General features: G+C 41.3%; 1 protein-coding gene across 17 annotated transcripts in view; it reads right to left on the bottom strand.

Annotated features, from left to right (window-relative positions):
• LOC122564459 (FH1/FH2 domain-containing protein 3-like) overlaps positions 1 to 25,533 on the bottom strand; it is a 650,002-nt gene that overhangs the window by 82,331 nt on the left and 542,138 nt on the right. For 14 of the 17 annotated variants that reach the window (XM_043719360.1, XM_043719363.1, XM_043719368.1 and 11 more), the window contains 4 exons: positions 25,124 to 25,174; positions 21,372 to 21,583; positions 4,083 to 4,370; positions 321 to 1,204 (listed from right to left, as the gene is read on the bottom strand). In XM_043719360.1, coding sequence (XP_043575295.1) covers positions 321 to 1,204; positions 4,083 to 4,370; positions 21,372 to 21,583; positions 25,124 to 25,174 — 1,435 coding nt within the window. The remainder of the gene's footprint in view (positions 1 to 320; positions 1,205 to 4,082; positions 4,371 to 21,371; positions 21,584 to 25,123; positions 25,175 to 25,533) is intronic. The other 3 variants (XM_043719365.1, XM_043719374.1, XM_043719378.1) reach the window with 1 other exon arrangement.

Raw genomic sequence — 25,533 nt, 5'->3', positions numbered from 1 at the left:
TCATACACAAGTTTAACTTCACATCTCTACTTTTGAATTTTATTCCACTCAAAAATGAACCCCAATGGGTTTTTGTGCTTTAATTGATTAACATGCGTTGCTCCCTTTAACAATTTGCATCATTATCTCCAAATCCCTTCACACCTCAGCCCTATTTAGACCCACTTATCAAAAAGGTTATTCTTCACATTGAAAACTAACACCTTACACGATCCATTTGAAATCAATATTATTTATATAAGCATTATTCAGGATTGTTGACAGCTTTTCCCTTAGTGTCCCCTAAAAGAATTTTCTAATGTCTTACACCTGCTCATTACCTTAGTGACTGGCAATTCCTTGGATTTCGATTCAAATAGATGCTCCAGTTTGGATACATCCAACTTTACCGGCTCCAGGCGGGTCCAGAGGGGTTCTCTGCATCGCTTGTGGTTTTTGTATTGCCAATCAATCGGTCGGACTTCATTCCAGAATAGCCTGATAGTTTTCTTCTTCTTGATAAATGTTGGCTCACTCCTGGACAGATGGGGTGACCCCATGGCTTGGTGAGGGCCAAAAGGTGGAGGTGGAGGTCTGGTCATTCCCGGTGTTGGAGGAGGAGGTGGGCAGTACAGTAAAGGTGGTGGAGGAGGGGGAGGCAAGCCCAGAAAAGAAAGCGGGGGAGGGGGCGGAGGCGGAAGTATTGAGTCTCTAGAATTAAGTAAGTTCTCCATGTCCAACACATCCACATCGTCATCCTCCTCCAAGTCTGTGAAGTCTATATCTTTGATCTTTAGCTCCCTCGGATTGGCCATGAGTTGATCCCAAATGTAATCGGATTCTTTTTTTGGCTGTGCAGAGACTTTATCCACAGGCTTCGCATTCACTTCAGAATCAGACAGTGGGTGCCCTTTACCCAGCTCCCCGCTGTTAAATTTGTCAGTAAAAGCTTTCACACTGCCATGGTTCTCCAGATGGTCAATCTCCATTTTTTTCACTTTGTCCTCACAAGCCTGCTTGCTGGCTTGGAGAATGCTGATGCGGCTGGCCAGAGTGGCCAGGGACTCTTGTTTCTCCTCCTCTTTTCTCTCGAGCTCTGTTTCCTCGCCATTGTCTGTCTTTTTGTTCTGCGCATACAACATGTCCAGCATGAACCGTTTGTTATTGAGAATGTTGCTGCACTGCTCATTTACACTGACTTCCTTAATGCTTTGCGTCCATTTACCTGTTGTCCAAATTTAAAAAAAAGACAGGAGTGTTAGAATTCAGCAGAGATCTTTAGTGACTTTCCCATAAAGTGGAGCGAGAAATCCAACTGTTTCCTAATCCAATGTGAAGCTAGCACATTAAGCTGAATATAAGTGAAGCCAATTTGTTTTGATTTCTTTACTGTAGGAATCATTGGAATTCTTAACCTCTTCTTTTTCCAGGAGTGTAATCCATTGTCTTAAGCTACATTATAAATCTATTGTATTTTAAAAAGAAAATGATAAGTTACAGCAATGCATTAACAAAGGAATGGTGAGAGAGTCCAGCTGTTGAGAGTTCTCAGACGTGCAGGCTTGGAGACAGCTATATCTTGCATATAATATAAAAAGAAACAGAACTAGTAGAAATTAGTATTAAGTATTTTACTGTTCCCTGGGTGACAAATGATTTCGCAATTAAATTTTAGCATCACACTCCTTTAATCTCAATGTGGCTTTGTAGTCTTTCAAATAAAATGGACGCTTTAAGTTGATAATGATATGGTATAGAAGAAAAACTCCCCCTGGGTTTCTGTGCAAGTGCAGAGAACATTGTATCATAAGTACATTGAATTACTCGTTCCTTTAAACTTTGTAAAGTGTTTGCATTTATACGGGGGTTGATCATAACAAAAATATTTTTATGGCCATTGCAAGGATTACCGAATGCATTGAAAACACACTAAGATCATCGGAGGCACATTGATTTCTACATTGGTGGATTCATCAAGTATTTTACATGTTTTGCATATGTAACCCTTCCCACCTATGGGAATTCTGGTTGGAGTCCATACCAGACTGACAGAATTCTTTTTTTTAAAACAAGAGTGTGGTGGAATCACATAAGTGAGCCCAGGCAACTTCAATCCCATTCCTGGTAGACAGGATACTACAGAACTAAATGACACACAACTTGAAATGAATAGATCCCAAATTGTGTCCCATTTAGTTCTATGGCGTTTAAATATTAAGTGGGGAGGAAGAATTATTATTTATGTAGCCCACTTGCTTCAGAAAACATTGTAGTACTTCTCAGCTGCTATAACTGGTTGCATATGCTTCTTCCATCAGCTATCAGAAACTGCCTTCAGCTGTGCTTCTGAATTGCTATCCTTAATGGATGGACTCCATGCTGTGACTGCTCTTTTGAACCACACAGGTTGCTGGATTGCATTGAGTAACTGCACGAGATGCAGTGTTACTGAGTACGCATCATATAGAGGAGAAACAAATAGAATGAGATATTCCCTCCCTACAAGAAGGGTGCAAATCAAGATGTTTTTGTGCACCCTATAGATTCTCTGACTTGCCCAGTGATTTTTATTAGGAAAATGACAATGCACACACAGACTTAAAGTATGAAGGCACAATAAGGGACACAAACTGCAGTGAGTGAACATTAATCACTGACAGCTCACAACCTCCTCATTTCAAATACTCTATTTCCAAGGGAAATGAATGATGGCAGAGGCTGCGGTGCCAGTACAAGTAGCATGAGGCACATCAGCTGATCTGGCAAGGTCAGAAGTAATGAGAGTAATTAATCCATGAACTGAAGCAACATGGAGAGCACCTAATTCTGCAATATTGATGACTTTGAACACCACTTATCAAATTGCCTCATACACAATTTCATTTTATTCTGCCTTGAGTCTACATTTTTGGCACACTCTGGTCAATTGCATTTGCACCCCTTCTAATTACTTCACCAAATGTGCTGCACAAGTCTGCAAATAATACTCTTTTGCGGTCTAACTAATGTGCCAAAGTTTTAGCACAACCTCTTTGCTTGTGTATCGGATGTCTTCAATTTTGAATGATGTGAAGGTGCCGGTATTGGACTGGGGGGGGGGGGGAGACAGAGTCAGAAGTCAAACGGCATCAGGTTATAGTCTAACAGGTTTATTTGAAGTCGCAAGCTTTTAGAAGATCGCACTGCTCCGAAAGCATGTGATTTCAAATAAAACCTGTTGGACTATAACCTGTTGCGTTTGAGCTTGTGATGTCTGACATTGAATTATGAAGTCGATGATCCCAAAAATTTTTTTCGCAGCCTGCTCAGCTTACCCTCCCACTACAACTGAGGGAGGGAACTGTATTTCTCCCTTCCACTCCTCTTGGGGCTTTCACCTCCCTAGATGCTACGAAACTGAATTATTGTTTTTGACACATTAGTATAGATTTAGATTAGATTACTTAGTGTGGAAACAGGCCCTTCAGCCCAACAAGTCCACACCGACCCGCCAAAGTGCAACCCACCCAGACCCATTCCCCTACATTTACCCCTGCACCTAACACTACGGGCAATTTAGCATGGCCAATTCACCTGACCTGCACATTTTTGGACTGTGGGAGGAAACCGGACCACCTGGAGGAAACCCACGCAGACACGGGAAGAATGTGCAAACTCTACACAGTCAGTCGGCTGAGGCGGGAATTGAACCCGGGTCTCTGGTGCTGTGAGGCAGCAGTGCTAACCACGGTCAGGATCAAAACCACTGATTTGTCATTTAGGACCCTTAGCCTGTTCAATCGTTAGAATAAACACAGGTTTCATACATTTAGTTGGAAGAAAAAGAGAGAGATTAACAGAATCAACACAAAGAAAACATTAACATCACGATGTATCCTTCAGAAAATGTTTACTCTGTACGGGAAACTTGCACGTTACTCACAGCTACTAATCTGATTCAATGAAAGCTGGTATATAATTATGTTGAGGCATATTCTGTGTGGTGCAGCATAGTAAGTTATCTATTTTAGTACAACACAGCAACCTGCAATTACTAATTGTTGCCCAGAACTGTTTAACACAGTGCAGTAGTATGACAGATGCACAGAAAATGTGGTTGTTACCAGTTTCATTGTCGCTGGTTAGTTTGTCTTCCCTTTCTTCTCTTTCTAAAGTGCTGCTGGCTGATGAGATGCTGGACGCTGAGCAGTTATCTTTCTCATTCACTTCTTCATTCTGCCTCTCCTTCTCGCTCAGGATTGCATTTTCTTCAGGCTCACGGTCAGCTCCCTGCTGAGTCTCCAGCTCTGAAGGTCCCGACTCAGTGACCACCTCGGTTTCTCGTTCGATTTCTGATTCAGGCTCTGGTTCAGGCTCAGGATCAGGCTCCGGCTCTTGCTCACTGGCAGAGACTAACAGGAACAGAAGGAGGAGGGATTCTTAGATACTGTTAAAGCCACATTACTTCACAATGTCAGTTTTGTATGTTTCAGCATCTGTTTTACTGCCACAAGAGAAAGGAAACCATCAGTTTTTCTCTGCAAAGGCCGTGCTCTTTAAAAGTATTTTCTAATTAACGGAAAGCATTAACCTCAAAACCTTTGGAACTATCAAGCATGACTTGTTGGAAATGAGACTAACCAAAGCTGCTGATAAAGGCAAACTCTTTTAATATCTCTTTCTTGAGTGTGCAAGACAGATCCCAATGAATTTGCAACCTGCTTCACTGTCAACTAGCTCTGTACTAGCATTAGTGTTTACAGATCAATATTTTGATTACAAAGTTTTGTCACTTACTTTCCTGTTGTGGTGAATTAACTTTTCCTTTTTTTTAAAAAAACCTGTTTTTCAAAATGTTCAGGCCCACTTGCAGCCCAGTTCCCAAACCACCCTCGATATCATAAAAGCACCATTCAGTCACAGGTCCTTCGCCTGTTGCGCAAACCCCCCACATGGGTTCCGAGATTCTAAATCCAATGTGCGTGGGACTGTGGCACAAACCTTCAACTTGCTATCTGCGCACAATGTAATGAAACTCTGTGTCAGTTAACCTTTTGCACTTGCGGCTCCATTAACACCGGATGAATGTTGCACGCGATGGATACAATTTTCTTTCTGGCACAGTTTAGCTGATGAACGTTCTTATCAAGGACAGCAGGAATGGTTTTGTTACTGTGACTGATAAGAACAGAAATGAACAATTTTTCCTTTATAACGTGATAAAGTGTGTGTAAAATCCCAACTTCACTGCACACACCTGGCAATGGGTCTCCAGTGCTTTGTACTCAAATAGACGGGTGAAGTGCAGCTCTCAGTCCACACAGGACAGATTTACAACTTCTCATACCCATAGGGAGCAGACCAGTCGCTCCTGCAACTCTTCCTAACTGGAGGTTATAGAATTGCAACAGATCAACTTCTGGGAGCAGGAATACTAACAACTCGCTAATAGTTTCTCCTGCTATGACTGGGAAGATTGTGGCTTTGCAAGTCCCTATTGTTCCACCCATTGTACACAGGAAGGGCTACATAGTTGATTGCAGTTACAGTTTGGAGACTGCAGGATGGACTGAACTCACATTGCAGATGTGTTTGTTCTCCTCAGTGCCTGACAAGTTAAATTTGTTAATTTCAATTTAAAAAACCTCTTATACATCACTGGGTCCTGTTAAAAAACACAAAGGACCTTGTGTTAAATTATCTTTGACCCATTAATCTGATCCCATTCCCTTACCCTGTTCTGAAGATGTTCACTCAGTATGCACATATAAACATAACAAGGAGAGATTGTGACTTGAGCAGGAACTTTTACTGACTATTTGTCTTTTCTAACTAACCTAAATGAATCGCTGATATAAAGGACAAAAATCAAAGTTGTAAAACTGGAAGAACTGCAGAGGCTGTAAATCTGAAACGAAAACAGGAAACGTTGGAAAATCTCAGCAGGTCTAGCAGCATCTGTGGAGAGAAAACAAGGTTTAATGTTTCGGGTCCGGTGACCCTTCTTCATAACTGGGAGCAAGAATGCTAACAACGCCCTAATAGTTTCTCCTGCCTGTGACTGCAGAGATTGTGGCTTTGCAAGCCCTTATCCTTCCAGTCGTTGTACACGGGAAGGGCTACATATTGGATTTTAATTTTACTGGAGCTGAAATGTTCACCCCAGATCAAAGCTGAGACCTTCTTGGTCCGTATGAGTAACTACACATTGAACTCAGAGTCATAGAGATGGATAGCATGGAAACAGACCCTTTGATCCAATTCATCTTGCTGCATTGTCCATGAAAAAAAGAGACAGAGAAAATTGTCAGGATGCTCTTACTTTGAACACTTCTGTGCCACAGACTCAACACAAGACAATGTAGACTGCTGACTGAACCATCAATGAGGCAGGGTAACAACTGACTGAACTCCCTGCTGTTTCTTCCCCATAAACACAGGTATTTACTTACTCCCAGATGGAGATAACCTGAACTTTTATGCTGCATTTCATAAGGCAATCTATTCTGTGGAAACACAGCACCACTGACATGGATGCATTCAACAAAATTTACAATGCACCACTTACAAAGCCTTGTCAAGACTTTATTAACTGACAGGTTGCCAATATGATGAGAAAAAGGAGTTGCCAGAAGATTCTTCTGCAGGCTGATGTTACATTCTACTATTAGATTCAGAAACAATTTGGTTCATCAACAATCCAGTGATAGATAAATATCAAGTCAGGAGATTTGGAAACACAACTTAAAACAATGCAATTGATGATATAATAATGTTTACATTTTATTATGAAAAATTTTCATGGTTGTCAAATCTGTCCTTTGAGACATTCTTTCTGTCGATAGTCACAACCCCTAAAAACCATATGCAATCTTTCCACAAGGGTGATATTCAACTTTCTAACAATTACATGGAGGAGGTGCTGGTGTTAGATTAGGGTGGACAAAGTTAAAACAAGCCACACCAGGTTATAGTCAAACAGGTTTATTTGGAAACACTAGCTTCCGTAGCAGTGCTCCTTCATCAGGTGGTTGTGAAGTATAAGATCATAAGACACAGAATTTACAGCAAATGTTTACAGCATGACGTAACTGAAAACATATATTGAAAAAGACCTGGATTGTTTGTTAAGTCTCCCATCTTTTAGAATGGGCATGTTGGTTTCAATTCTTTCATATGTAAATCACAGAACTTTTTAAAAGTTACATTCTCAAATGAACAATAGGTGCCACTTCGGCCCAGATAATGCATTGATGATATGAGATGCCCTGGGTGAGACTGTGCCACAATCTTCTGACTAATTCTAATCCAAAAAATGGATTTACAGATTCTTGTATGGATTCATGCAGCTTTCAAGCAAAATAAAATGTAATTCTGCAAACAAATTCACCACACAAACTTTTTTGCATGTGCATGTGGGTGTGTATTGGTGTGGGGGGGATGGTTATGAGTGTCTGTGACAGGGTGTGTGTATGTGTGTGAGAGTAAAGGAGTATAAGTCTGTTAGAGTGCATGGGAGTGTATGTGTGAGCATATGAAAGAGGGCTTGTGTATGACAGAAGGTCAGCATGTGTGGGATAAACATCCGAGAAATTGGTAGATTTGGGCACAGTTACAACTTTAAAAGACATTTGGATAAGTACATGAACAGGAAAGGTTTGGAGGGATGTGGGCCAGGAGCAGGCAGGTGGGAATAGTTTAATTGGGATTATGTTCAGCATGGACTGGTCGAACTGAAGGGTCTGTTTCCCTGTGTATAACACTGAACATTTAATCATCCCATTTTTAACAAAACTGAGGGACATGAGACATTTGGTTATTAATTTTTCCACTAACTAAAGTGATTCTTTGGCGACTGGGGTGTTCCTAAGGAGTCGATAAAATGACTAAATATTTTTGTACACTTATTCAAAATAAAGTTACAATTTGGAAAAGGGTGCAAAATAATCCTGCAATAATTGGCTCAGATTTTGCTGTTGGCAACAATAGAAAGGTACTCATCGTTCATTAAAGTAAAAGCAATCTGCAGAATGTCCGGGGATTTGGGTTGTGATTTATGGTCATCAGGCGTACAATAAAGTTATACCGATTTATTCCCAAGAAAACAGTGTACTAAATGAAAGCAAGGTAAACAAAAATGATCTTACGTAAGATCTTAACAAGACTGGGTGCTGCAAGGATTCATGTGGTTAGTGGTCGGCATGGTGGCACAGTGGTTAGCACTGCTGCCTCACAGCGCCAGAGACCCGGGTTCAATTCCCGCATCAGGCAACGGTCTGTGTGGAGTTTGCACGTTCTCCCCGTGTCTGGGTGGGCACCCTCTGGGTGCTCTGGTTTCCTCCCAGTCCAAAAATGTGTAGGCTAGGTGAATTGGCCATGCTAAATTGACCGTAGTGTTAGGTGAGGGGGTAAATGTAGGGGAGTGGGTATGGGTGGGTTGCTCTTTCGGAGGGTCGGTGTGGACTTGTTGGGCCGAAGGGCCTGTTTCCACACTAAGTAGTCTAAGTTTAAGTCACCATGGGGTCTACCCTGTGGTTGAGTTCCTTGACCCATGAAAGCCACCAGAGCTGGAGAGAAATGGCCATTTCTGACCTCAAAGCACCCATCAGAGACTTGGGATCATTGTGGGGAAGGGAGCCAGACTAATAAAGGGGAGTGAGGTTGTAATAGAGATTTTGAAGATAATATCATCAGGAGAGGAAGGTAGTGTGGTGCTGGGTAGCCAGAGGTATGCCAGGGGCTGGTTTTCAGCAGGCACCACACCCTCCAGTTCCCCTGAAACCTTTATCCTTTGAATCTTGGTGCCTTGAGCAGGTGCAGAGTACAGACCACAAGGGGAAGTCCCCGCCTCCTCTTTCACCTCACTTCAGGCGGCCATAAGTCAGGCTTCTGAGGTGAAGAGAAAACCTTGGGACTCCTATTTAATCTGAAGTGTCAGCAAGCTGCAGTGGTCGCAGGGATAATGGATGTCAACGAGCTCATGAATTAAACCGGCATCCCACCACTAACTGCTGAACGCCTGCGTCTTCCACTTCTGCCCACTGACTTCAATCACGAGGAGGTTTGCTACCACAGGGGAACACATGCAGGACCTCCCCCGTCTATCCAGAGGGCTCAGCTGCCATGCTCCCTTTGGCATTGGGCCACATTGTGCACAACCTTGTGCAATGTGCCGCTGGCTGGGTCAGGAGAATGACAGAGAAGGTGAAGTCACTGGCAGGGTACCCAATCCAGCAGGATCAAAATGGAAATCAACAGGAGATGTTAGGGCAAAGTCACCTCTCACTAGGACAAGTGGGAATATTTCACCTGATGAAGGAGCGGTGCTCTGAAAGCTAGTGCTTTCAAATAAACCTGTTGGACTATAACCCGGTGTTGTGTGATTTTTAACTAACAACAGGGAGACAGTGTTGAGAAAATGTGGAGCTGGGGAAAGTACAGCAGTTCAGGCAACATCCGAGCAGCAGGAGAGTCAATGTTTCAGACAGGACCCTTCCTCAGGACTAGTTGGGAGCAGGAATGGGAGCTATCTTTCAAAAAGATTCCAAAGGCAACGCAAAGAACTACCACACTTATTTGTGTGGAGGGAAGGCTTTGCATGGCAAGAGTTTAATGACCTTACCATGCAAACAGTTGTACTTCTAAAAACCACAAGAAAGAGAGGAAGACAATGTTCTTCACTACAGACAGCAACTAAAATACAGGAAGTCTGCCACTAGGATACCTGCCCCCAGCAGACTCCAACAACTTCAAACCTTTTATACACTTATGAAAACTGAAGGTTCTGGCACAAATGGTCAGCGGCACCATTTATTAATATAACCACAGGAGCAACCCACCAGTCTGTTTAGGCTCACCACCAAGCTGCACTGAAAACTGGCATCATGACTGTCACCTTTACTTGCTAAAGTTCCTTATATGAAAGTTGCTTTCAGTGAAAATCATTCAACAGCACTCTGGGAATCCTTCATTAGAAATGCAACAAGATGCCTCTTCAACCAACTATATTTAAGATATTTTCCTGAAGGATACAGAGTAAACTAAGTATGTTTAATTCCACAGGACAAAACAAGGAGGAAAGTAAAGGTGAGATGAGCAGAGATTAGAAGGGTCAGAGTGTTCAAAAAGTTATTCACTTTTCCAAAAATCTCCAATAATTAAAACAATAATTGTGGGCGGCACGGTGGCACAGTGGTTAGCTCTGCTGCCTCACAGCGCCAGAGACCTGGGTTCAATTCCCGCCTCAGGCGACTGACTGTGTGGTGTTTGCACGTTCTCCCCGTGTCTGCGTGGGTTTCCTCCGGGTGCTCCGGTTTCCTCCCACAATCCAAAGATGTGCAGGTCAGGTGAATTGGCCATGCTAAATTGCCCGTAGTGTTAGGTAAGGGGTAAATGTAGGGGTATGGGTGGGTTACGCTTCGGCAGGTCGGTGTGGACTTGTTGGGCCGAGGGGCCTGTCTCCACACTGTAATCTAATCTAATCTAATCTAATCTAAAAAATGACACTCCAAGCCTGTAAATGTTTTGGTCAGTAAGTTAATATTTATCATAGCTTATCATAAATTTCCGCTACATTTATATATCTAGTGCAAAGGTATCATGGATTTGATAGTCAAAGCTCCGAGGTACTGGCGCAGTGAACCCGTGGAGGAGCAGGATTGTTCTGATTGGAACGCCCTGATCTCTGCATCTTTGGATACCTGAAACTGTCGGATTTAAACAATAACAATTGAGAGTATCGATAGCTTTACCATTACATTGTCTACTGTATCTGGTCCACTATGACACAATTATGTGGCCAATCCAATGGATTAGCTTTTGTTTTGCTCCTAACATAATGCTTGCAACAGATGCTTTACAAAGTCCCAGGGCAGCTTCCAATACTTACAATCCACAGACATCAAGCATAATTGGACAGAACACATTACACATGCATGAATTAAAACTTTTAAGGTTCCACCCACAAACCACTCTTGCTCTTGTCAATGTCATCTGGAGCTATATGTCTGTGCAATTACCTTGTGTTCTTTACTAATTAATTACATTTATTCCCATGTCCATGTGTATGAGCGTACATATATACATACTATTTTGTGATGCAGGAGACTGCAGAAAGGGTTACTGTTGTTAATGAGGAGTTCTTCGTAGTTTTTATTGACTGATACAAGGTTCAGCTGAAGGAAAGCGGGGGAGCATGGGTGGCGGGGGGGGGTGGAAACAGGAATGGGAGATGTCTTTTAAAAAGATTCCAAAGGCATCGGAAAGGACTACCACTTATTTCAGTGTGGAGGGAAGGCTTTGCACGGTAAGAGTTTAATGATCTTACCATACAAATAGTTGTACTTCTAAAAACCACAAGAGAGAGGAACACAGTGTTTTTAGGTACAGACTGCAACTAGAATACAGGAAATCTGCCACTAGGATACCTGCCCCCAGCAGACTCCAAAAACTCCAAGCCTTTTGTACACTTACAAAAACTGAAGGTTCTGGCACAATTGCCCAGCGGCAGAATTTATTAATCTCTTCATCAGGTAATTATGTCTGATGGCTAGTGTTCAACTTGATCTATTTTATAAACTGACCCATACGTATATTAAATTGCTTGCATTAATTTCAGGCTAAGTGAAAACAGATTCTCTTCGAGCTGGTGCAGACGCGAAGTCTGCTTCACATACAGCCCATGCTGCAGAAAGAAAAAAAATATCATTCCAACGTGTTGGATGTATAAAGCACAAGTAGCTCAATTCTCTGGCACACTGGTCACCTGCAGAAAACAGCGTTAAGATAAACAGCTGCATAATTAAACTAGAGCTCCACAGCATGCGACAAGCTTTCAAATTCATTTCACTCACTCACCCACCTGGTAATTCCTTACCCTAGAGTGACAAGTCTGCAGCAATGCCACACTGGACTGTTAGAATTTATCATAACTCCACAGCCAGGACTGAGGGCAGCTACCAGTTCTGTGACTGGAATCTGGAGTTCATTATGGCAACTTGATTTTTATATACATCTTAAATCTTAGATTATAGGGTAGAAGTCCCGATCAATGCTGAATGTACTTTTTGTATATTCCTGCTTGTGCCATTTTTGTACCAATGTATCTGGTAGTCTACTTTACAGGTTAACCAGAAATTCTTCACATTTTTGCATTGTGTAAACATTGAATAAAAATGCAGCTGTGCTGTAGTCTCACAATAACCAAGACAAACTGATTGAAAGACTGGGAGAGGTGCCCGGAAACTGTGAACTGGATCTCAAACTTTAGCTCGGCAATTGCTTCACAGTTGGCCCCCTTTCCACTTAGTTATAACTCAACTTCCATCTTCAAACATATCAAATGTTTAGAGGTGGACACTCTCTGCAAGATGGGCAAAATCAGAAGGTCCGGTTCAGAACGTGCAGTAATTTTCCAACTTTGGGAACAATGTTCGAGGCAACAGCCTGTTAAAAGGACAGGCAGAGAAGCTAAAGCAGCCTGGGCACTTAGCAGGGGGCAAAATGGACACAGGCTCTCTGTACATTGACATGGAAGGGAATGGGGGAGGACCTCATGGGCTGTTTGGAGTGAACACTGCCGGAGGTTGTGGGGGCAGGAAGTTGGCTGGGCAGAACATGGTATCACAGTAGAGACAGCAACTCATTTCGATTGGATCAATTACAGCTCATGAGATCCCTGGGAAACTCCACCTCCAAAATTTTAATTATGTTGTCCATCTAGCTGGATGTTTTGCATTATAAGGCTCCACCTGATACTCCAATAAATTTGATCAGTTATTTTATCATGTGGAATAGCTGATAAGATTCTAACATTTTCCAAACAAGTATTTCATTAAGATTTTGGAAGTTAATCCAACAATTCTCCTTGTATTTTTCTTCTGTGCCTTAGAGTCTGTGGCTGTTCAGGTTCATGGAGGAAGAGGGAAAGCCAGTGTGCAAACTTTATGGGCTGTCACAATCAGGCTGACTCACTAAACCAAATAAAAACCGAAAGAACTATGGATGCTGCAAATCAGAAGCAAACACAAAAATTGTTGGAAAAGCTCAGCAGGTCTGGCACCACTGTGAGGAGAAATCAGAATTAATATCTTGGTTCCGGTGACCCTTCCTCAGAAGACCCTCTTCGTAGAGGGAGGGTCACCACAGCCGAAACGTTAACTGATTTCTCCTCACAGACATCGTCAGACCTACCGAGCTTTTCCAACAACTTCTGATTCACTGCACCAACTGGTCTTTTTCTCTTTAGGGATAGATACTTGCCAATTAAGGTGAATTTGTGAGCAATATAAGAATAGCAGTGTCATAAGTGGGATCATTGTGAAGTCCCAGCAACATCCACACTGCAGGGTAGTAACAACAACACCAGGTTCCATTTCGGAGTTTTGGAAAATTCTCATCTGGATTGGCTGATGGCAAAGGACCCATTAACAAGCACAAAGTTAAAGAAAATAGCAAATGTGATAACTTGTACTGTTTTGACTGGAACTGGCACAGTTGTGTACAATATTGTTCTTTCACCATTGGACCGTGAATTTGAATCCAGCCCAGGTTGATCATCTCCCTTTTCTGCTGGCTATTGCAATCCTGAGTTAAACATATCTGCAAAGGCCTAGCCTAGTGAGAATAGGCCCCAGCACAAAATTAACCCAGAATATGGCAGAATTGGGCAATTTCCATGAACTTGTACTCCAGGTAGACAGCCGCTCTTCAAGGAAACACATGCTATAGTCACATCTTTAATCCATACTCCAGTTCACCTGGCTCCTCTTCTGATGAAGATCTGGTGAACTGATCTTTTTAATCCAAATCAAACAGGATATAGGAGACAGTTGCTGTAAGGAAATTAAACAGTACAATCATGTAGCTGGGCCAAGTACCTGAACTTAATGCTGAGGCTGACTAATAACAGACCTCTTTCAAACATAACGCAGATTAAATCTAATTGGGGAATATTTGATAGTATCAGAGGACAATATTCTTTTCTTCCATACAATCGTCGTGTTATGTTTTGCACATTGAAATATTCACAGAAACCTAAAAAGACACAGGATCAGGAATAGACCATTTGAACCTGCTCTGCCTTTCAATATGATCATGGCTGATCATCAAGCTCAATGCCCTAACCCAACCATCCTTCCATATCTCTTTAGCCACAAAATATATATCTACCTTCTTGAAAATACAATGTTTTGGCCTCAAACATTTTCTGTGGTATTGAGTTCCATCACTCTCTAGCCAAAGAGATTTCCCGTCATCATCTCAGTCCTACACAGTTTCACTCTTGGTTCTTAAACAATGACCTCTGGTTCTGGATTCCCCACCATCGGGAACATCCTTCCTGCATCTAACCTGTCCAGTTCTGGGAGACATTTATGCATTTCTATGAGATCCCCTTAATTTTTCTAAACTTCAGTGATCCTGATGACTTATTACTCTTCATACATCAGTTCCTCCAATGTAGTAATCAGCTTGGTAACCTTCGCTGCACTCTCTCTACAGTAAGAGCAACTTCCTCAGATTAGGAGACCAAAACTGCATCACAATATTCCAAGTGTGGCCTCACCAGTGCCCTGTATAATTGTGGCGAGATAACCTTGTTGATGTACTTGAATTCTCACACTTCAACATACAATTTGCCTTCTTTATCACCTGTTGCACATGGGCACTGGTGCACAATGATACCCAGGTCATAATGAACATTCTCCCCTCTAAATTTATAGCCAAAGAATAATCCACCTTGCTACTTCTGCTTCCAAAGTGGATAACCTCACATTTACCCACATTATTACTGCATTTGCCATACATTTGCCTACTGAGTCAGCCTGTCCAAATCAGGCTGCAGCATCTCCGCATCCTCCTCACAGCTCACCTCTCCACCTAGCTTTGTCTGATCTGCAACGTTTGGACAGTTCCCTCATCTAAATCATTAACATAGATTGTGAGTAATGTTCCCTATGGCAACCCACTAGTTACTGCCAGCCATTCAGAAAAAGACCCATTTATTCCTAATGTTTCCTATCTGTTAACCAGTTTTCTATCCATCTCCACACACTATCCCTAATCCCATGCACTTTAATTTTACATATTGAATCTCTTTGTCGTAAGTCCAAATAAACCATATCGTTTGCTTCCTCAATCAACTCAAGAACTCCAGTAGATTTGTCAAGCATGATTTTCGTTTTGTAAATCTATGTTGACTATGCTCGATTCTACCACTGTTTTCTAAGTGATCTGCTGTGAAATCCTTGCTATCGGACTCTAACATCTCTTGGTGTCCTAGATAAGGTGGTGGTGAGCCTTCTATTTACAAAGCTAGAGCTTGATGCAAGTATTCTCACAGTTGTATTAGATAGGGTGTTTCAACTTAACAATGACAAAAAATATATAATTGCAAGTAGGATGGATTGGCATTGATTCATCTGCTTCTGTTATCCTTCTCAGTGGTAGAAGTTAGAGACTTAGAAGATGCTGCTGAATAATCTTATAAGTGTTACTGCAATACAACCTTCAAATTGCAGCCACTGAATGAAGTGATGGAGGGAGGATCAATCAAGCAAATTGCCCTGTCCTTGATGGAATGAATTCATGAGTACTGTGGGAGCTGGATCCATGCAAGAAGCTAGACAGTATTCTAACACACCCTGACATTGTAGCTGGCAAAGGGACCTTGGGAGTCAGGAGATGAGTCAGCCAATGTTCAAATTGTTTTGGTAGCCACATGTGTCTGGTCCAGTTGAATATTTGGTTAATGGCACCTCCTAGGATAATGGTGACAGGGAATTTGGCAATGACAATGCCATTAAATGTCAAGTGCAGATAGTTTGCCTCTACCTTGATGAAGAAGGTCATTGTGTGCCTAACTTCGATGGCTTTCTTTTTCAGATTTTCTAGAACATTGCCACTGACAGCTTGGAATTCTGAATGAAGTCCCCAATAACCACAATCATCTGGCATTTCATTGAACATCTGAGTACAGAAACATTATTTCAGCTTGCAGGACAAAGCTTTCAAGCTTTTATTCTTGTAAAAATATTTTCTCTCAGCTATTGACTAATATTAATTCTAATAATAGAGATAATGTATAAAATTCTAATAATGTTCATTCTTGTTTTGCTTAGTACTGGCAACTTACAAGGTTAGATCTTTGTTATTCGACTGCTATTAAAGTTCCTAAGGGGTTCATAGCAAGCAAGTTTCTTAAATTCGAGCATACGGTCATCCATTTCTTGCAATTCACTGCAGTCAGATATTGTATCACTTCGGTTATGACATTTTATGAGCGAATGCTGCCATTGTGCAAAATATATTTAAACTCTTGACATCTCATTTTAAAGAAAACCATCACCTGCAATGATGAAAATGAATTATCCACCATCAGTCTTGTGAAACAGCCTGCTGTGCATTTGCAGTCCACACGAGGCGTTTAATTTGTGAAGACAAATAGCACTCCATTCACAAGTTATGGACTGTACAGAAATGAGAATGGCTCAAGTGTCTTGCAAATAATCGCTATATCCAGCATATCCAGACTTCTGGTGCTATATTTCAAGCCAAGTTATAATCCTGTTGTGTTTCATGGTTTAACTCTCTCTCTCCTGAAAATTCACTGCAGAGACTCTCATTGATTCCAAGGTCTAAGAAAACTATATTCAGCAATGAAACAGGAATTCTATGCAGGAAAAAAAACTTCATTCATATAGTGTCCCCTATGACTTCAGGGCATCCTAAAGCACCTTACAGTAAACTGAAGTTGTTTGAAATTGAAATCACTACTATACTGCAGGCAAGGGAACTAGTGAACTTGTACACAGCAAACTTCTACTAACAACATAAATATCCATTTACATGATCTACCATCAGAAATTGCTAGAAACACACGCAGATGAGACAGTGTCAGAGGAGAGCTCAAAGAACGGAGGAAACATAGGAATTGAAGAGGTTATGAGCAAGCCTACAACAGCATGTGGACAAATGTGCAAAGCTGTGGCAGACAGATTTTAATTCAAGCAAGTGTTATCTATTTTGGAATGAAGAGAGGATAGATTAAGGTTTTTTTTTTTAAGAAGGCACCAAGTTAAATACAATGGCTGAAAAATAAGGTTTGAGGGTTCAGGTGCATAGCTCTTTAAATTGCCATGCGCAGCTTCAGAAAATATAGTCAAGACAGCTAACGAAACACTGGTGTCCATATCTAAAAGGGCTGGAGTACACAGATGCAGACATTATGCTGCTGTTATACAAAACACTAGTCAAACCCCACTTAGAGTACTGTGTGCAGATCTGGTCATCACACCTCAGGATGGATGTTTTGGCCTTTAATACAGGTTTACAAGGATGATACCTGGACTTCAGGGGTTCAGTTAGGAGGATTGATTGGACAAATTAGATCTTTATTCTCTAGAAAGTAGAAGGTCAAGAGTGGCCTATCGAGGTCTTCAGGATATCAACAAGGACAGACAGGGTAAATAAAGATAAACTATTTCCACTACTTGAAGATTATAGAAGAGCAAGGACCTAACAATGAGGGCCAGGCCATTCAGGAATTATGTAAAAAGTACTTCTCCATACAAAGAGTAATGGAGGTTTGGAACTCTCTTCCTCAAATGGTGGTCAATGTCAATTTATATGTTAAATTTAAATCTGAGACTGACAAATCTTTATTAAGCATGATATCAATGGATGTGGCCCAAGGCAGGCATATAGAGTCAGGCCCCTGGTCAGCCATGATCTTATTGAATGGCGAAACAAGCTGAAGAAGCTGAATAGCCTACTCCTGTTCCTACGTTCCAAGCAGAAGGAAGGAAGGAGGAAAAATATAAGGCAAGGTCTGTGATAGGGTAGGAAAGATTATTTGACAAAAGATTTAAATCTAAAGAAGAATAAAGCAAAGAATGAACAGGTGAAGAGAAACTGAATAAGTTAAATAAAAAATAAGAAAACAAAAAAAGGAAGAAGCTACTGTCTAAACAATTGATCTCTATTCTGTTTCATGTTTCACTGAATTGGCTTTTCTTATTTTTTCTTCACTTGTTCACTTTGCATTCAGACTTCTAATATCCAGTCGTTCACACATCAATTGGACATGTCTTTTGTTTCCTTATTAAGCTCTCTTTATGTCAACCTATCCCTAATTTATGAACATATACACCCAGGTATCTCTGCTCCTGCAGAGAATATTTGGAATATCCTTTAATTTACACCCTCAGTGCTTTGTTTCAAAGTGTATTATTCCCATGCCTTTTCACATTGATCATCTATTATCTATCCACCAACTATGGCAAATTGTCAATGCCCTTTTGAACTCCACACTGTGCTCCTAACCGTTTACATTTCTCCTAAGTTTTGTGCTGTTGACAAACTTTGCAATTGTCCTCTGCATTACAAGCGGCACGGTGGTTAGCACTGCTGCCTCACAGCGCCAGAGACCTGGGTTCACTTCCCGCCTCAGGCGACTGACTGTGTGGAATTTGCACGTTCTCCCCGTGTCTGCGTGGGTTTCCTCCGGGTGCTCCGGTTTCCTCCCACAGTCCAAAGATGTGCAGGTCAGGTGAATTGGCCATGCTAAATTGCCCGTAGTGTTAGGTAAGGGGTACATGTAGGGGTATGGGTGGGTTGCGCTTCGGCGGGGTGGTGTGGACTTGTTGGGCCGAAGGGCCTGTTTCCACACTGTGAGTAATCTAATCTAAATCGTTTACACATCAGGAAAACCAATGGCCTTAATTCTGACCCTGGGAACCTCAATACAAAACTTCCTCTAGCCTGAAAAATACTAAGTAATCATTACTCTCTGTTCTGACCTAAAAAGTTAATTCTGATTTCTCTCCACAGATGCTGCAAGTTCTGTTGTTTCTTCTGCTTTACAGCATCTCCAGTTTTTTTCGGCTTTTGATTACTCTCTATTCCCAATTACTGATCCAATTTTGCATCCATTTTGCTTCTGTGCTATTTATCATGTAACCTGTAACTTGCATCACAATCTGTGTATGTGGCACTGTATTGAATGCATTTTGAAATCACAGCACTTCAAACAGCCTTACCTTTATCTCTTATGTTATGCCTTTACCTTATGTTATCTCTTCAGAACACTCCAGTTTAGTCATAAGACCATAGAAATGGGAACAGGAGGCTGCCATTCAGCCCCTCGAGCCTGCTTTGCCATTCAATAGGATTATGATTGATCCATCATTCCTCACATCCACTTTGCTGTGTTTTCCCACTAACCACTGATGAAGAATCTATCTCAGCCTTAAATATAGTTAGACACAATTTTTACCCTTAACAAATTTATGCTGAATCTTTCAAATCAACACCATTTTTCAATGCATCTATCAATTATGCACTGAATAACTGTTTCTGGAACTTTGTCAGCTACTGAAGTTAAACTGACTGGTCCTCAATTGCTGAACCTACCTTTACAATTTTTTTTGAACAAGTGCATGATATTTACGATTCTCCAGTTTTGTGGCACCACCTTCAAATCCATGGAAGGCTGAAAGATCATTGCCAGTCCCTCTGCAATTTACATCTTCACTTCCTAAGTATCCTTGGAAGCATCTAACTGGTCCTGTTGCTGTATGAATTTTAAGCAGTACAGTTTATTCAACACCTCTGCTTTATCCATTTTAAACCCGTCTAGTATATGAGTTTCCTCCTAAGTCACAATGGCCTGGACAGCGTCTGACTCATAGTTAAAGACAGACGCAAAACATTAATTTTCAGCTATGCAGCTTGCTCCTTCTTTTGGTGTCTAATCAACCTTTTTCCTCTTTTCAATATGATTTTATGATCAATGTATTCAAAGACGTTGGGATTTCCCTTTGTTAAGTGTAAATCTTTTCCTTTAACATTATACCTCTGCTTCTCCAAAATACTTTTTTCACAACCCTTCTGAATATTCAGTGTTCAGTTTGGCTCCTTATATACTAACCTAAAAGTTGTTGCGTTTGTCAAATTGAAATGAAATGAATAAATGAATCACACACACAGCCTACTTTACTACAGGATTAATGGTTAGATGAGGACTGAATGATTAGAAAGATCACTGGTCTTAATGTTTCTGTGCTTTGCTGAATGCACGTGTGTGTAAATGGAGCATTGTAAACTCAGCCACGATAAAAAAAACTGTCAGAGTGTCAGATGAAGTTCTGTTCAAAACAGATCAGGTCATCAGATGTGATGATGTAACTGTCAGCTAAACAGGGAGTGCTTGATCACAGAATCATATTGTGTACTGATATTCTCCACAGTGCACAAAGAATCCACTCAGCCCATTAAGTCTGCATTGACCAAAGGGCATCGCATTGAGACCCACCCTGTCCCTTTAAATCCCACATTTCCCAGGGCTAATCCAATCAACCGTATCACCAAGCACAGTGGCACGGTGGTTGATTGGATGGCATAAAGGTGGTGACATGGAGACAGCAAGGATTGTAGATGCCGTAAGTTAGAGTCACCCTGTTGAAGGGTTTCAGCCCGAAATGTTGACTCTCCTGCTCATCAGGTGCTGTCTGACCTGCTGTGCTTTTCCAGCTTCACATCTATTGACTATAAAAGTGGTGACAGCCTGAGTAAGCTAAGGCAGAGGTCAAAGGTTTTTTTTGAAAAAAAAGAGAGATAAACCTCTTTCTAGAGAAAACAAGCAAGTCTTAATGGATAACCTGCTACCTAACACCTTTCATATTTTCATTTTTAACTTGATTTCTACTTCCCGAGAGGTCAGATCAGGCTCTTGTTCACGATTGTAATTCAGTTAGAGTCTCACTAGATTATAAATAATGTACATAAACCCGAGAGACTGAATAAAGCTAACAAGTTACGCGAGGCTGTAACTTCCTTGATCATACAAACCCTAGTGGCAAGCTCTGATAATTAAGGTCACATTCAGTTGGCAAAGAATAGCAAATCAATAGAAAATGAAAGGGAGGACAATAAACACAGCCATTTATTTTGGATGCAACTTTCCTCTGTATTTTGATCAGAGGTTAATGCATTTTTAAGTTTAATGAAGCACTAAATCCAATACCATATCTTACTGAGCAAATGTAGCAACAAGATCATCCAATCTCCCCCATTAGAATGGAGTGGAATGTGCACACTGCCGCATTCACATTTGCACTATATGCTCACACTGTACAAAGCTCTCCTAATTGCATATTTAGCGCAGCTGTTTTATCATTTATAATAAATTGTTAATGATTCCTAAATCACTGCAAACACATTCTGCTCGAGAATACCGTCCCAGACACACTGAAGAATCAGTACACTTACAGCCTTTGCACTGTCTCTGCCTGTTGCAATGATCCACAGGGCTCTCAGGTCTCAAATAGATCATCCCCTCTGCCTGGCTGATTTCTGGACTGCTGAAAACCCATTTGCACACACAGGCAGAAAGCAAGTGCTCTCTGGGTACTCACGTTCTGTAGGCTGCAGTGATTCGCACAGTGCAGATGGAGGCTCAGGCTCCTCTTGAGGCTTTGCAGGTGAGGGAGTCCTACAAGTCGTGACCGGGGAGGATGGAGCTGCAGGTGAACTCAGGCTGAGGGATAGGTCGCTCCGTGCCCGTGGCACTCGATTCCTGGCTTCCTTCTCATATTCCTCCGCCGCTAGTTTTTCCAGGTATTTATATCTGGAAAAGAAGCCCATGTAAGCTTCAGCTAGTAGTGCATTGCGTGCATTACACTGCAGACTCTCTCTCTCTCACTCTCACATCCCAAGCCAGAAATGCTGCCAAAATAAACGACTAAACCACACTGAGAGAAAATCGAAGGAAAGATTAAATAGCTGCAGCTCGGGTGTTACCTGCAGACAGACTGCAAGAAAGCTTAAGCACATCAATGGGGAGTTTTTGTTTAAAAAGTCAGTGGGGTCTCTTCCAGTCCTTTAAAGATCCTTGATGCAAAGTGACACAGAAGCTTTCACCACCTTCTAAACGTTGCCTCGCCTCCCTGAACCTGCATCCATTCCAACAATGTGGAACTTTACGTCATGTTGGGTCTAGTCATCAAAAGCTGCTTAGGAATAGAAAAATACATCTGTTTTGCATTTACTTGGACAGTGCTTCTGAACTGTTTATTGCTGTGTGCTACCAATCATACTCTTCAGACTTTTAAAACATTGGCATCAAGTATAAGTCCCGGCACTCCCAAGCCAGACATCTTTCGATTTATTTTTACTCAATTCTTTTTCCGATAAGCATTTGCACTAAAATTAAAGGCGTTTCTGTAAAATAGGTTGATTATAATCAACAGCACTGAAAAACACTCCAACAAAAAACAAAACAGGCCACAAATCCAGGATCACATTGGTAGCAATTCTCCCTGTGGCCAAAGTTCAAATTCAGCCCAGATGGATGGGGTAAAAAAAGACTTCACCACTTTGACAGCTGTCAAATCCTTAAGTCTAGATAGTCTGGAAGGTGAAACATCACTTGTTGATATTGAATGCCACTAAAATTTGCAAGAACAACAGAAGACATACTGTTTTTAAAAGACATGCCATTGGTATCTATGTATACAATGGCTATCCAAAACATAAGAAATTTCCTTTGCAAAAAGCAAGGTGATACCTGGGCAATAGAGAACTGGCCCCAGGGATGAGCAGAGACAGCTGGAGTCTGTAACTGGCAGTACCTGACACTGAATCCTGGTTTGGGTTCAGTGAATTTATAAGCAGGCAGGATTCAAAGACAACCATGTACCTGGCTTTGATAATAGTGAGTAACGGAGAATGGCACCCGATAAATTCCAAAGCAGGTCAGTGCATGTCAATTTACAAAGCAAGATGAAGATGGGTCAGATGGGTGCATTCTTAATAATGGAAAGGGGAGGGAACAATCACACAGTATGAGTGGAACATCTGCCCATCGCTTTGTTCATTAAACAACATTTCAAATTAGCAGAAGAAATTACACAGTATATTGCAGGAGTGTCAAATGTTTGAAACAGTAAGTTATAGTTTCTCAACGGTCAGAGCGGGGGGATGTTTAACGTGAGAGAATGGGGCAGGTGGGAGAACAGTCAAAGCTTGCTCAATAAGTTCAAGAGTTCCAAACTGCTTGCTGATTGATAGGCCTTCGATTCAAATATTAATGTCAAGATGTTCTTGCAGAGAGCTGACAGATGTGGTGGACTTCTCCTGTTCTAAAACCAGTTTATCATTCTGGAAAAGGGCCCCAGATCAGTAACCTTCAGTTCAGGCATATTATAGTCTGATATAATAATTAATGTTTAAGTTAATGGCAAATACTCAGTGGTCATTGCCACAACTGCAACTAGAATTCAAGAGTGTAGTTGACTGGTGGCAGAGATTGGTGATCTAATTTCTGACTTTCATTGCTTAAAGCTGGTTGTAATCTGGAGGTTAACCCTATATATTTTCTGTCAGTACCATGTTGCAATTAGAAGGTTTTTAAAATTATAATTCTTTGCATTTTATAGCTTTAAATTTAGGATAAATAAAGGTGGTAATGTGACTAGCTCTTGCAGAGTGTCTGAATACACATTTGGCTGGTTTGATTGTTAGAAATCAAAGGAGGGCTTAGATGGTCTTTCCTGAGAAGGTGGTACACAATACTTGTATTTGGAGACAACGCCAGTAGTCTTTGTGTTGGAATGAGTAGATCTCTGAATCTCCCAAAGTCTCACAAAGGCGTCAAAGATATTGGCTTGTAAACAGTGTGCTGCAGTTGGTCCATTTACTTCTAAGACGAGAGAGAGTTAGACTGTCATGTAGCTAGTTAGCCATTCTACCTGTATGCAAGGTTAATGTGTTTCAGGTAGCCATGGGGAAAAGAGGGCACTGGATACCATTTTACAGATTAGGTTACAGGCTTCCTGAAAAAAAAAATCAACAAATCTCTCTGACTTTATGTACAGTGGCTGATCCAAGAAATTCTCCAATAAGTGAGGAAGGCACAACATGGTTCTTCTAAGTTGGTGAATGAAACAGGAAAATAAGACATCAAAAGCTGGGAGCAATCAGACAGCACTGATCCAACCCTTCGATCCAACCAGTTCATGCTGACCATAATCCCAAACTAAACGAGCCCCACCTGCCTGAGTTTGGAAAATATGCATTTATCCAAATATCTTTTAAACATTGTAACCGCACCCACATCCACTACTTCCTCAGAAAGTTCATCCCACACACAAACCTGTGTCAAAAAAAATTGCCTCGTCTTTTTAAAATCTTTCTCATCCCACCTTAAAAATATGCTTCCTAGTCTTGAATTCTCCAACCAAGGGAAAATAAATCTGCCATTCAGCTTATCTATACCCCTCAATTTTATAAAGTGCTATAAGGTCACCCATCAACTTTCTTATGTTCCAGTGAAAAAAGCCCCAGCCTATCCAGCCTCCCCTCATAACTCAAACCCTCCAATCCTGTTGGGGATTGCTTGTGAAAAAAAAACTCATTCCACAGTGTGTGCACTAAATACACAATAAGGCTGTTATTTTCTGTCATTAAAAGTCGCCTATGAAATAAAAATAGCTTTTTGTCATTTTAAAATAAAAATTAGAAGGTGGAATCTTGTCTCACTGTTCCAGCTAGAAGTTTCAAAGCAATTATTATCTATTGATCACAATACCTGCATGCACGCATCAGTCAAAGTGTCACTGTGTGATAGATCATCATTAATAAAGATGAATGGGATAAATGATAGGTTTAGTTAGTACAACGGTGAGAGCAGTGCGAGGGTTAGTCCTCAGCAGTTCCGAAGTCAGAAACGTTCACTCTTTGTGGCAGCCTAAAGCACAACCATGTTACAAAATTACACCGGCTTGGAATTTCCTTAGAAATGGACCAAAATCCCCAGTACACCTTTGGCAAAAATACGAGGGAGATTTTGTTATCACTTATCACAGCAATTTTTGGGACAGTTAGCTTAATACAATTCAACGTTTGATGCAATCAGGAGAGACAAAAGTGATTTGCCTTAGTCATTATTTGAATATCAAAAGAAGCTACAAGTTATCGAATTTCAGAGGTATTCCTTAATCCAGTCAATGTGAAGGCATCCAGAGTAAACAGTTTTGGAATGACACTAGGATGTTAATCAAAAACAACCACAAAGATTATGGAAAAAATGTTAACTGCCGATAAAGTTGATTAGTTTCACCAAACCATAATAAATAGTTTGCGTGCACTTCTACTAGAACAGGCCAACCTTTCTTCTCTTGCCAGTCTTTGTTCTTCGCGTTTTTCTATATATCCTCGACTAAAAGGACAGAACAGAGACAGAAACGCAAATAAATTAAGTGACAGATAAGTTAAAGCAGAGAGGGAAGAGGGGTGGAGAGAGAGAGTGGGGTGGAGAGAGAGAGAGAGAGAGTGGGGTGGAGAGAGAGAGAGAGAGACACTGTGTGTATGTGAGAGAGAGTGAGAGGGTGTGTATGTGTGTGTGAGTACAGGACTTAGAGGGAGAGGCTGTGTGTGCATGCGTGCGTGTGACGGAGTGGAGTGCGCATATGTGCATTTGAGAGACGGAGAGTGAGAATGTGTGTGTGGAACGGATAGGGAGAGTGTGCATCAGTGTATGTAATGGGGAGAGTGAGAGTATGTGCTTGTCCAGATGAA

This window comes from Chiloscyllium plagiosum, chromosome 29, assembly GCF_004010195.1.
Source record: "Chiloscyllium plagiosum isolate BGI_BamShark_2017 chromosome 29, ASM401019v2, whole genome shotgun sequence".
Lineage (NCBI taxonomy): Eukaryota > Metazoa > Chordata > Chondrichthyes > Orectolobiformes > Hemiscylliidae > Chiloscyllium > Chiloscyllium plagiosum.
The sequence above is the reverse complement of the archived record's forward strand: the minus strand, read 5'-3'. Positions and strand labels throughout refer to the sequence as shown.